This window comes from Mustelus asterias, chromosome 12 (genome assembly GCF_964213995.1).
Source record: "Mustelus asterias chromosome 12, sMusAst1.hap1.1, whole genome shotgun sequence".
In the NCBI taxonomy this organism is placed as follows: Eukaryota; Metazoa; Chordata; class Chondrichthyes; order Carcharhiniformes; family Triakidae; genus Mustelus; species Mustelus asterias.
Genome location: NC_135812.1, coordinates 14,208,167 through 14,220,857, shown reverse-complemented (window position 1 = coordinate 14,220,857; position 12,691 = coordinate 14,208,167). Strand labels below are relative to the sequence as shown.

Sequence of the window (12,691 nt, the reverse complement as noted above, 5' to 3'; positions counted from 1 at the left end):
ATATGTTTGTTTGCTTTGTTTTCTTGCCGCGAAGGGCCGAATGGTCTCCTGCTCCGATTTTCTTGTCATTTTAGCATTTTCTTTCTCTTCAGAACTACAAGTAGCAGTGGTGGCCTGACCATTTCCAGCCTACTAAAGGAGAAGGAAGGCTCCGAGGTCGCCAAGTTCACAGTGGAGGAGCTCTGCCTCATTTGTAGCATTCTCAGCACAGCGGAATATTGCTTAGCAACAACTCAACAGGTGAGCATCCTGTGCCGTACAGCAGGTTTGGAGGAAGGTGTTGCATATCTGTTAGCATAAAATACCTGAGCTACTTTGCTTGAAGAATAACTCTGATTGTGCTGCCTGTAATCTTAAACATGAAACAAAAGGCATGCTGTAGTTAAAGGGTATGTTGGTAAATATTGGGGAGGCGATGGCCTAGTGGTATTATCGCTGGACGATTAATCCAGCTAATGTTCTGGGGACTCGGGTTTGAATCCCACCACGGCAGATGGTGCAATTTGAATTCAATAAAAAATATCTAGAATTAAGAATCACGAAACCACTGTCGATTGTCGGAAAATCCCATCTGGTTCATTAATGCCCTTCAGGGAAGGAAATCTGCTGTCCTTACCTGGTCTGGCCTACATGTGACTCCAGAGCCACAGCAACTGCCCTCGGGCAATTAGGAAGGGCAATAAATGCTGGCCAGCCAGTGATGCCCAAGTCCCACAGATGAATTAAAAAAAATAGATTATCTGAAGGAAGGAGCATTTTGTAATAGAGGCAGCAAGAGCCGTGGGGACTAAAGAGCAGCGAGAGTTCAGGAGTTTGAAAAGCAGCACCGTCTCCAAGAGGCGGCGAGAGCAGTGGGGTATTAAAGTTGGGGGGAGCAGTGCAGGAGGAGAGCAGTGAACCCGGTGTGCAGCAGCACGGGAGAAGAGTGGGGAACCCAGTGTGGAGCAGCGCAGGAGGAGAACAGGAACCCAGTGTGGAGCAGCGCAGGAGGAGGACAGGAACCGAGTGTGGAGCAGTGCGGGAGGAGAGCAGGAACCCGGTGTGGAGCAGCGCGGGAGGAGGACAGGAACCGAGTGTGGAGCAGCGCGGGAGGAGAGCGGGGAACCCAGTGTGGAGCAGCGCAGGAGGAGAGCGGGGAACCCGGTGTGGAGCAGCGCGGGAGGAGACGGTCCATCGTCTTTCCACTCGGCAAAGGCCTTGCTCCATCAAGCCTGTGGTGCGCAGGCACTCCGTGTTAAAAGGAGTCAGGCACAGGCATCTTGCACCCCTTAAAATGAAGCTGTGGACCTAGACCCTTGTGGACAATGCCAGCCACAACAAACTGGAACTGCTATCGTCCACCGGGAGCTCGGGCACTTTGCCATTGAGTTCACCACCCTGAGTGATAGCCGGCGGGCAGGAGAAGGCCAGCTCAAGGGACAAGGCGGTTACACCATCTTCTGGAAAGGTAAACCAGCAGAAAAGCAGCACCTCCATGGGGTTCCTTCACCATTAAAAACAAACTAGTTGGCCGTCTCAGAGCATTCGCTTGCAGGATAAGTGAATGCCTCATGACCATTTGGCTCACCCTTTCTCAGAACCAGTGCGCACAGTCCCCAGCGTGTACTCCCCAACACCAGAAGCTGCAGATAATTCCAAAGAGAAATTTTACTCCAGCCAAGCTGGTGACAAACTGATCATTCTTGCCTCAATGCCAAGGTCGGAAGGGACACAGACCACTGGGGAGGTATAATCGGCAGAGAGGGACTGGGATATCCAACATCAATGGTACCCTGCTCCTGACAAAATGCCATGTTCTAACCAACACCTTGTTCTATCAGAGAGACAAGTCATGATAACACCCCCGTTCCAAGCACTGGCACCTGCTCGACTATATCATCATCTGAGTGAGGGGCCAGCCACTAGGATGTCCCGATCACCCACTCTATGACAGGAACCAACGACTGCTGGACATCCCACTGTCTAATCTGCTCTGTGATCAACATTAATGTCACCCCAAAGCAGCGCCAGCAACAGAAACAATGACACAGGAAAATCAACACTCAGGCACTCAAATACTCCAATCAGCCAGCCCTATTCAGCCAGCCCATTGCTACCAATCTGACCACTCCCTTGACCCAGAGACACAGAGTGTCCACAGAGCCTGGACTGCCCTCAAACCTTCATAATCAGCACCTGTGAAGAGAAGCTTGGTCACTCGGCCAGGAAACACCAAACTGAGAACGGCCAGGAGGTCCAGGAGTTGATAAGCTAGAAGCGCGAGGCTTTTCTGAACCCAAAAGAACAACCCAACTCGAGAGCAAGAAAGCAGCTCTACAAATGGCTGAGGACCAGCAAAAAACCCATGACCCAAAGAATGGATGGTTGGTGGAGAAACAAACAGGACATCCAGTAGTTAGCCGGCAGCCATGTCACACAAGACCACCTACGGCCCAAGTACCCAGGAGTCAACCCAACTGCTGGCAAGAACAGAGAGGGACTCATCGTGAACATAGAGGCAGTCAGTGCCCACTGAACAGAGCACTTCGAAGACCTCCTTAGACTCTATTCTTGACGTATTTCCTTGGCTCCACCCTGCAGCATGCTACCCACCACCATCTCAGCACAACCCTAACCCAGCAAGAGGTAGTGAACAGCTAAAGAACAACAGGGCATCAGGAACTGATAGAATCCCTGCCAAAGCACCAGAACATGGCGAAGGAGCATGATTGCCGCAAATACATGACCTCATTCCCCTTATCTGGAAGGAGAAGAGCATGCTGGGAGATCTCAGAGAAGCCGCAGTCGTGACCATCGGCAGAAGGGTGACAAGTCTGACTGCAGTAACTGCAGAGAATTTCCCTGTTCTCGACACAGGGAAGGGCCTTCTCCCAGAGTCACAATGTGGATTCTGCCCACTAAGATGCACAACAGACATGATCTTCACCATGTGGCAACTACAAGAGAAATGCAGGGAACAGCACCAACCCTTGTACATGGCCTTCTTTGACCTCACAAAGGCCTTTGACACTGTCAACCGCGAGGGATTGTGGAGCATCCTTCTCTGTTTCAGCTGCTTCCAAAGCTTTGTCACCTTACTCCCTCCGCCCGCTCCACGATGACATACAAGCCGTGATTCTGACCAATGGACCCACCACAGACCCTGTCACGTTCAGACTGGGGTCAGGCAAGGCTGTGTCATCGCACTGACGTTCTTCTCGGTCTTCCTTGCTGCAAATGCCCCATCTCACCTTCAGCAAACTCCCTGCTGGAGTGGAGCTAAACTACACAACAAACGAGAATCTACAGGGCCAGATCCAAGGTCATCCCATTCTTCGCCATTGAAATACAGCATGCAGGCGGTGCTGGTGTCTGCACGCGCTCAGAGGCTGAACTCCAAACCATCATCAACATCCTCACTGAGGGGTACAAGAACATGGGCCTTACACTAAATATCCGTAAGACAAACCAAAAGCGAAAATGCTGAAAAATCTTAGCAGGTCTGGCAGCGTCTGTAAGGAGAAAGAAAAGAGTCTCCGTAAGACAAAGCTCCTCTGCCAACTTGCCCTTGCCACTCAGCACTGGTTATCAAAATCCAAGACAGTGCGAATTACTTTCCATACTTCGGGAGCCTACAGTCAAGCAAGGGCAGATGTTGACAATGAGATTCAACATTGCCTTCAGTGTGCCAGTACAGCCTCCGCTCCGCTGAGGAAGAGAGTGTTTGAAGACCAACACCTCAGACCCAGCATCAAGCTCCTGGTCTACAGAGCAGTCCTGATACCCATCCTGCTTTGTGGCTCGGACATGTGGACTATGTACAACAGGCACCTCAAAACCCTGGAGAAGTAACACCGGCGCTGCCTCTGCAAGATCCTGTAAATCCATTGGCAGGATAGGCGCACCAATATCCATGTTCTCACTCAGGCTGATATCCCTAGCTTCAAAGCATTGAACCACGTTCGATCAGCTCCGCTGGGCGGGGCCGCATCATCTGTATGCTGGACACAAGACTTCTGAAACAAATGCTCTACTCGGAGCTTCGACTGGCAAGCGAGCCCCAGAAGGACAGAAGAAACACGTCAAGGACACCTCTAAGCCTCCTTGAAAAAGTGCAGCATCCCCACTGACACCTGGGAATCCCTGGCCCAAGACTGCGCGAAAAGTGGAGGAAAAGCATCCGGGAAGGAGCTGAACATCTTGAGTTTCACCACTAAGAGCAAGCTGAAGCCAAGCGCGACAGTGGAAGGAACGATCGGCAACACGGGCATCCCACCCACTCACTCCCCCAACCACCGTCTGCCCCACCCTGTGACAGAGACAGTGGGTCACCCATTGGACTCCTCAGTCACCTGAGAACTCTCTTTCAGTGTGGAAGCGAGCCATCCTCAAGGCTGAGGGACTATCTAAGAAGAAAATGATTTTGTCGCAGCGGTTGTGATATGGCAGACAGTTGTTTTATGAAGTAGTGCAGCTGGCGTCGAGTTTCACATATTAGGATTGCACCCAGGAGCTTTGTGGTGTGACCACCACGATTAACCTGAATGGCAGAAACGACATTCTTTTGCTGCTCATTCAAAGGCGGCACGGTAGCACAGTGGTTAGCACTGCTGCTTCACAGCTCCAGGGACCTGGGTTCAATTCCCGGCTTGGGTCACTGTCTGTGTGGAGTTTGCACATTCTCCTCGTGTCTGCGTGGGTTTCCTCCGGGTGCTCCGGTTTCCTCCCACAGTCCAAAGATTTGCAGGTTAGGTTGATTGGCCATGCTAAAATTGCCCCTTAGTGTCCTGAGATGCGTAGGTTAGAGGGATTAGTGGGTAAAATATGTAGGGATATGGGGGTAGGGCCTGGGTGAGATTGTGGTCGATGCAGACTCGATGGGCTGAATGGCCTCTTTCTGTACTGTAGGGTTTCTATGCTACACAATTAAAATACCAGATAATATCATTTTTCAGTACAAGAAAATAGCTTTAACAAAATTTGACTGCTGTGTTGTGAATGCTGACTTCCACACAAGCAGGGCGTACTTATTCTAAAATCTACCCAAGGGGTTTCTTTACAGCGATTTTAGTGCACAAGGTCTGAAGCAGTAACTATTCCCAGTGCAAGAAGCTCTGCAGACATAGCCTGGGTATGCCTGCTACAACAAAAGATCATTAATAATGTTAGAGAGTGGTTTGTGTGTTATATTTCTTGGTGCAAGACTGGTTCCATGCGGGAGCCAAATGATTCTATTTTGCACAGAGCTAGGTGTTAGCTCTGAGATGACCTGGGGTGGCACGGTGGCACAGTGGTTAGCACTGCTGCCTCACAGTGCCAAGGACCCAGATTCGATTCCCGGCTCGGGTCACTGTCTGTGTGGAGTTTATACGTTTTCCCCGTGTCTGCGTGGGTTTCCTTCGGGTGCTCCGGTTTCCTCCCACAGTCCAAAGATCATAGAATAGATTCATAGAATCCCTACAGTGCAGAAGGAGGCCATTCGGCCCATCGAGTCTGCACCGGCCACAATCCTATCGAGGCCCTATTCCCGTAACCCCATGTATTCACCCTGCTAATCCCCCCTGATACTAAGGGGCAATTTAGCATGGCCAATCAACTTAGCCCACACATCTTTGGACTGTGGGAGGAAACCGGAGCACCTGGAGGAAACCCACGCAGACACGGGGAGAATGTGCAGACAGTGACCCAAGGCCCAGAGATGAGTGGATTAGGTTGATTGGCCATGCTAAATTGCTACTTAGTCTCAAAGGGAATAGTAGGGTAAATACTTGGGGTTATGGGGATAGGGTCTGAGTGGGCTTGTGGTCGGTGCAGATTCAATGGGCCGAATGGCCTCCTTCTGCACTGTAGGGATTCTATGATTTGACTAGGGCACAGCTTGAATACATCTAAAGTGTTTTGGCGGAACAGTTGCATATGGTCTATGACTCTGCTCTGTTGCTGTGCTAAAACATTAAGAAAGGCTATATTGCCTCAAGGCATGCAATTGGGAAACTGGACATCATTGTACACTTAAAATGCTGCAACTAATGGAAAGTGCACAGAAGGAAAGCACGGAGTAGAATTGTGTGCGTGCATCAAACCATTGCCAATTCTAATTTACCAGTCACACATTGAGCCAAAGGGAGTATTAACTACCAGTAGACTGGCATGCCCAGTATTAGAAGTATATAAAATTTGATTTCCAATCAGCAGTTCATTCAGGTATACCTAGCGTTGTACAGCTGCAGTGCATTGTTGTGGACTGTCAGCAGGTGGTGTGAGAGGGCAAGAGTCAGCGGAGGAGAATAAAATGGTCCGAGGACTCTTATTGACCTTTGGTGGTTCAAAATCGGCATGGGTTGGATAAGTCTGAACTATAATCCTCAAGCTGCGATTTGTGCTTTTTTTTATAACAAAACTTTTATCTCCGCTACAAACTTTGTGCTCAACACGCACCCAGTGCCGGCATCAAGCAGTCCCAGGTCTGTGCAAAGCGATGTGAAAGATAAAGCTCCTTCTACCCCAGCAATGTAGCTTACACCATTATCAGAGGACCACCCCAATATTTGCACACCAGGCATGATGTGGCTTGTCGGAGTGAAATGTGCATTTAGTCTGGAACTTGAGTCATTATTTTATTCTGCTGTGCGCACATCCCAGCCGCAATGACATTGATTCCTTGCTAGGGGCAGGTAGTGTAGGTGATTCCCTGGCGCTTTGCTCGAGGGGCCATTTTCTTATGTACAAGCCTTGATGATGCTGGCAAGCTGCTTTGATTCTGAGGGAGACTGGCGATCAAATCAGCTCCTATGCTCAGCAAATGTTTCACCTGGGACTGGATTCCATGTTCCCCCCACCTCCAGCGGGTTTAAAGGTGGAAGGGGGGGAGCGGGGGGGAGTTTAAAATCCATTGGGCACCATGTTTGCTGCCTTCTTGCCTACCTTGGCCACAATTTGATTTGATTTGATTTATTATTGTCACATGTCTTAATATACAGTGAAAAGTATTGTTTCTTGCCCCCCAAACAGACAAAGCATACCATTCGTAGAGAAGGAAAGGAGAGAGTGCAGAATGTAGTGTTACAGTCATAGCTAGGGTGTAGAGAAAGATCGATTTAGTGCGAGGTAAGTCCATTCAAAAGTCTGATGGTAGCAGGGAAGAAGCTGTTCTTGAGTTGGTTGGTACATGACCTCAGACTTCTATATCTTTTTCCCGATGGAAGAAGGTGGAAGAGAGAATGTCCGGGGTATGTGTGGTCCTTAATTATGTTGGCTGCTTTGCCGAGGCAATGGGAAGTCTGGACAGAGTCAGTGGATGGGAGGCTGGTTTGCGTGATGGATTGGGTATACTCACGACCTTTTGTAGTTTCTTGTGGTCTTGGGTGGTCAGCTGGGGGATGGGGTTGCATGTGGCGACCCGACATCTGTGGGTCAAAGGAGGCTCTTGAGTGGCTAATCAATACCCATTTTGAATCTAACCAGTATCAGGAGAAGCCCATGCCAAACATCTATAGGGTCATAGTCACAGAGTTGTACAGCGCAGAAAAGGCCCTTCAGCCCATCAAGTCTGCACCAACAATAACTGCCACTAAAGTCATACTAATCCCATTTTCCAGTAGTTATCCCATATCCCTGAATGTTATGATATTTCAGATGCTCATCCAAATACTTTAGGTTGTAAGGTTTCTGGCGTCCACTACCTTCCCAGATAGTGCATTCCAGGTTATCACCCAAAAGATTTTTCTCAAATCCCCTCTGAATCTCCTGCCCCTCGCCCTAGAACTATGTCCCCTTGGATTGACCCCCCAAACAAGGGAAACAGTTGGTTCCTATTCGCCCTGTCCATACCCCTCATAATCTTATACACCTCAATCATGCCCCATCTGCTCTAAAGAAAACAGTTCAAGCCTATCCAGTCTCTCCTTATAGCTCAAATGTTCCATTCCAGGCAATATCCTGGTGAATCTCCTCTGTACCCCCTCTTGCACAATCACATCATTCCTTTAGTGTGGTGATCAGAACTGCTCACAGTACTCCAGCTGGGGCCTAACCAAAGTTCTATACAGCACCAACATAAGCTCTTATACTCTGTGCCACGACTGATAAAACCAAGTGTCCCATATGCCTTCTTAACCACCCTAGTCACCTGCTCTGCCACCTTCGGGGATCTGTAAATAGGTACCCCAAGATCCATCGGTTACTCTGAGCTTCCTGGTGTCCTGCCATTCATTAAATGCTCCCTTGTCTTGTTACTTCTTCCAAAGTGCATCAGCTCGTACCTATCAGGGTTAAATACCACCTGCCACTGCTCTGCTTATCTGACCAACCCATCTATATCTTCCTGTAACTTATGGCCTTCTTCACTATTAACCACCCTCCCAATCTTGGTGTCATCTGCAAACTTACTTATCATTCCCCCCATTTTATCATCTATATCATTTAAGTACATAACAAACAGTAAGCGACCCAGCCCTGAACCTTGTGGTACGTCACTGGACACTGGCCACCAGTCACTCAGACAGCTTTCTACCACCACCCTTTGTGTCCTCTTATTAAGCCAGTTTCGGATTCATCTCCCCAGGTTTCCATGAATTCCATGTGCTTCAACCTTCTCAATCAGTCTCCCATGTGGTACCTTGTCAAAGGCTTTGCTGCAATCCATATAAACGACACCAATTGCACTTCCCTCATCCAAATTTCTCAGACGTGACCTCCCTCTGACAAAGCCATGCTGACTGTCCCTAATCAGCCCATGCCTTTACAAGTGGAGATTAATTCTCTCCTTCAGAATTTTCTCCAATAGTTTCCCTACCGCTGACGTGAGACTCACTGATCTGTAATTCCCTGGTTCATCTCTACTGCCCTTCTTGAAAAGTGGAATCACATTAGATGTCTTCCAGTCCTCTGGCACTTCTCCTGTGTGTGGAGATGCCAGCGTTGGAGTCCAACATTGGACTTTAACCTGGTGTTGTTAAACTTCTTACTGTACTTCTCCTGTGCCCAGAGAGGAATTAAAAATTTGAGTCAGAACCCTTCCTCTTGCACCAACTCTTGAGCCACGCATTCATCTGTTCTATTTTCCTATTTCTACATTAGCACATGGCATCGGTATTAATCCAGAGATTACAACCTTGGAGGTCCTGCCTTTTAAACTACTGCCTGGCTTCCTGAATCATTGATGCAAGACCTCATTCTTCAGTTTACTTATATCGTTGGTACAGACATGTACCGTGGCCTCAGGCCTGGAAGCTCTCAGTAAGTGCATGGGCTTATGGTGGACAGTGGAGGCGGGCCCCTTCTTAATGGATCCCTGGGCCATCGGAGGGCCACCCGCAAGGTGTAACCTCCCTCTCCTTCTTCCCCAGGTTACCCTCACCACCTAACCTTTCTCTCCCAGATCCTTGGGCCTTCCATCCCTGGCCTTGGTGGGACCACGAAGCTTACCTCTGGTCCCAGCTCCAGTGGAGCATGTTCCTGCAGGCCTCACTGCAATACCAGCAGCGGTCACAGTTCACAGTGGCACTGCCGGCACAGGAGAGCTGTCGGCCTCAGGTCCATAGTTCTCTGAAGTGGGACTTCCTATTGCTGATGCGCAGAAGTCCCGCCTCAAGCCAATTAATGATCATTCAGGACAATCATCCACTGCGGGAATGTGCCCCCCCCACCACACCCCCCCACCCCAGCTCCAACATTTTAGCCAAGGCATGGACTAATGTGCCCCTTTAGACCCAGTCCATGGAGTTTACTCGCTAAGGAATTCTATTTGACTTTCCACCTGGCAGACTGAGGGAAGTTACCGTTTCCCAAAGCTCACATGGTTTCATACAACTGGTTGAGCTTAGTCAGTTGAACTGGAATGGAGTGTCGGGGACCTTCCTGATGTTTATTAATGTGTAGGACATGGCTGTCACTGGCTGGCCAGCATTTATTGCCCATCCCTAGACATCACAGGAGATACTGGGCGGGATTTCTACTGGCCGCGCTTGCCCCAAAACGGGAAAATCCCACCCGAGGTCAACAGACCTTTGCATGGTCCGCTCCCCGCCCGCTACGATTCCCGTGGCGGGCGGGACGGGAAAACATCCCCCACTAACTATTTTGTTTTTCTGAGGTGAGTTTCGCCACGAGGTGCTGGCAAAATGCCTGCCGCTATAGTCATCTGTGCCTCGATGCTTCCTGTAAAATTCCAGGTTTTATAACTGTTTCTGTAGTTTTATGGTTGCGTTGTGGGGTATGCCATCAAGCAAACATGAAAACAAATGAAAATGTGATTGTGTTACCTGGTGTTCCATGTTGTCATGACCAGTTCTTGATGCTGATCTTCTAACTGAAGTTGAGCATCTCGCCTGATTTGAAAACTGTTACAAATTCTCTTCCTTACCCAATGGGCGGTATCATTCTGTCAATTATTTTGTCGTACGGTGCTAGATTCTTTAAAAATTAATTTACAGGATGTGGGCATTGCTGACTAGGCCATCATTTGTAACCCGTTCCTAATTGCCCTGGAGCAGGTGGTGGTGAGCTGCCTTCTTGAACCGCAGCAGCCTCTGTGGTGTAGGTACACCCACAGTGCTGTTAGCGAAGGAATTCCAGCATTTTGCCCCAGCAGCAGTGAAGAAACGGCGATGTATTTCCAAGTCAGGGTGGTGAGTGATGTGGAGGGGAACTTCCAGATAGTGGTGTTCCCATGTGTCTGCTGCCCTTGCTGATGCCATGAAAACCCACCTCGCGCCGAAATTATTCAGGCTAGAGGTTTTCACATGTTTTAGTGCCATCAGTCAGTCTTTTTCATTTGACAGTAGGGCATAGAATTAGTTCAAACTTGCTGAAATAAGGTGATTTAATAACTTATTTGAAAAGTGGTAAAAAGTGGCTTTTAATTCTTAGTAATCGACACGGTGGCACAGTGGTTAGCACTGCTGCCTCACAGCGCCAGGGACCCGAATTCAATTCTGGCCTCGGGTCACTGTCTGTGTGGAGTTTGCACATTCTTCCCGTGTCTGCGTGGGTTCTCTCCGGGTGCTCCGGTTTCCTCCCACAGTCCAAAGATGTGCGGGTTACGTTGATTGGCTATGTTAAATTGACGCTAGTGTCGGGGGATTAGCAGGGTAAATATGTGGGGTTATGGGAGTAGGGCCTGAGTGGAATTGTGGTCGGTGCAGACTCGATGGACAGAATGGCCTCCTTCTGCATTATAGGGATTTCAATGGGATTGCATTTCCTTTCCCTTGCGTTACAGGGTAACCTTTTCCTGAACCCAATGCACCCTTACAGTTTTTGTCCCTGTTGCATTGGCAGTCTTGATTTCCAGTGAACTTTGAAGTTGTCACTCAGGGCTGGCCGTCTTCAAGCAGCGAAAACAAACACAGCTTCAGTTTTGTATGCTTTTGCAGCTCCCTGATTCCCGACAAGGGAGGAGTATGGTATGTGTACACATACATACATACACACACACAGACAGACATACCAAGAGGTCTCAAAATAAGCCCATTTTCAATGCATTACCATGACTCTTACACAAAAGGGAAATTGCAAGCAATTATAATGGGCTGTGTGATTTTTGTGCTTGCATCCGCTGTTTGTTTGGATTTAACATGTTCATTAGACTGTGGCAAGATATTGGTTGTTCTCTTGGCAGCTCGGATTTCCCACTGGGTAACAGGTTTTATGTACGTCCCTTAAACAAGCAACCTCATCATCAATACTAGTTTTAAAATTGCGCCATCAAAAATAATTATGATCAACTTTACCATTTTGGGGCAGGAATTCAGCTATTTTTTATAATAAAAATAATACAATAAAGAAGGCGTATAAAACAGACGGTAAAATAAACCAGACTATCTGACTACAACATAAGGATATTACTACTTAAAGGTTAGATTTTATTTTTCCACACTCGAAGAGCGAATGCAATCTGGACTGCACTATTGAATATGGCTAAGTTAACCACAATGGGGTTGATTCTCCCATCCTGCTGCATTAATTTATTAGCGCAGCGGGCTGGGAGATTTCAGCGGGGCTGGATTCCCGCGATCCGTCCTGGGCGTCCGGCCCCGAGTACCTCTCCCAGCGCCAGATTTCTGGCGCCGTCAGTTTTGGATTCCATTAGGTATGAAGTGGGGATTTTAATACAATTTAAATATGATTAGCAGACCCGGGACTGAAGTCTCTGGGCCCCCTAATCCATAATCAGGACTTGAGCCTGTAGTCCAGGTTAAACACTTCAGTACATTACTTAGGGTATATGCTGCTTTGTCAAAAGTGTCATCTTTAGGTTAGGATATTAATCCGTTTGTCTCAGCCAGGAAGTGTCAAACCTATCAAAGTCACCCAGGGAGTGTCAAAGCTGTCAAGGAACTGTCCAAGGATCTTAAGTGAGTTGGCATGGAAGGGACTAGGGCAAAGATGGTGGGGGGGCATGGGTTGGCACTTAGCTAGCATAGGGTTATAAGGAAATAGGGATGAGTAGAGGAAAATTAAGATGGCATAGGGATGTGAGGGGTCATAGAGGTTTACAGCATGGAAACAGGCTTTTTGGCCCAACTTGTCCATGCCATTATGGATCATGGGGTATTGGGACACTGTTACCATAGGGATGTGAGGGGCCATAGGGGCTAGATAGAAGGTACTAAGTTGGTATGGGATGTGGGGTCGCTGGGGGGCATGGGTTGGTATGGATGCTTCAAGAGGAGTGTGTGGAGGGGGCAAGGGCCGGGGGGGTTTTTTGTTT

At 48.6% G+C, this 12,691-nt stretch overlaps 1 protein-coding gene across 1 annotated transcript in view; it reads left to right on the top strand.

Moving 5' to 3' along the window:
* The window catches only part of vps53 (VPS53 subunit of GARP complex), a 293,849-nt gene that overhangs the window by 181,225 nt on the left and 99,933 nt on the right, over positions 1 to 12,691 (top strand). The window contains exon 15 of the mRNA XM_078224778.1: positions 93 to 240. Coding sequence (XP_078080904.1) covers positions 93 to 240 — 148 coding nt within the window. The remainder of the gene's footprint in view (positions 1 to 92; positions 241 to 12,691) is intronic.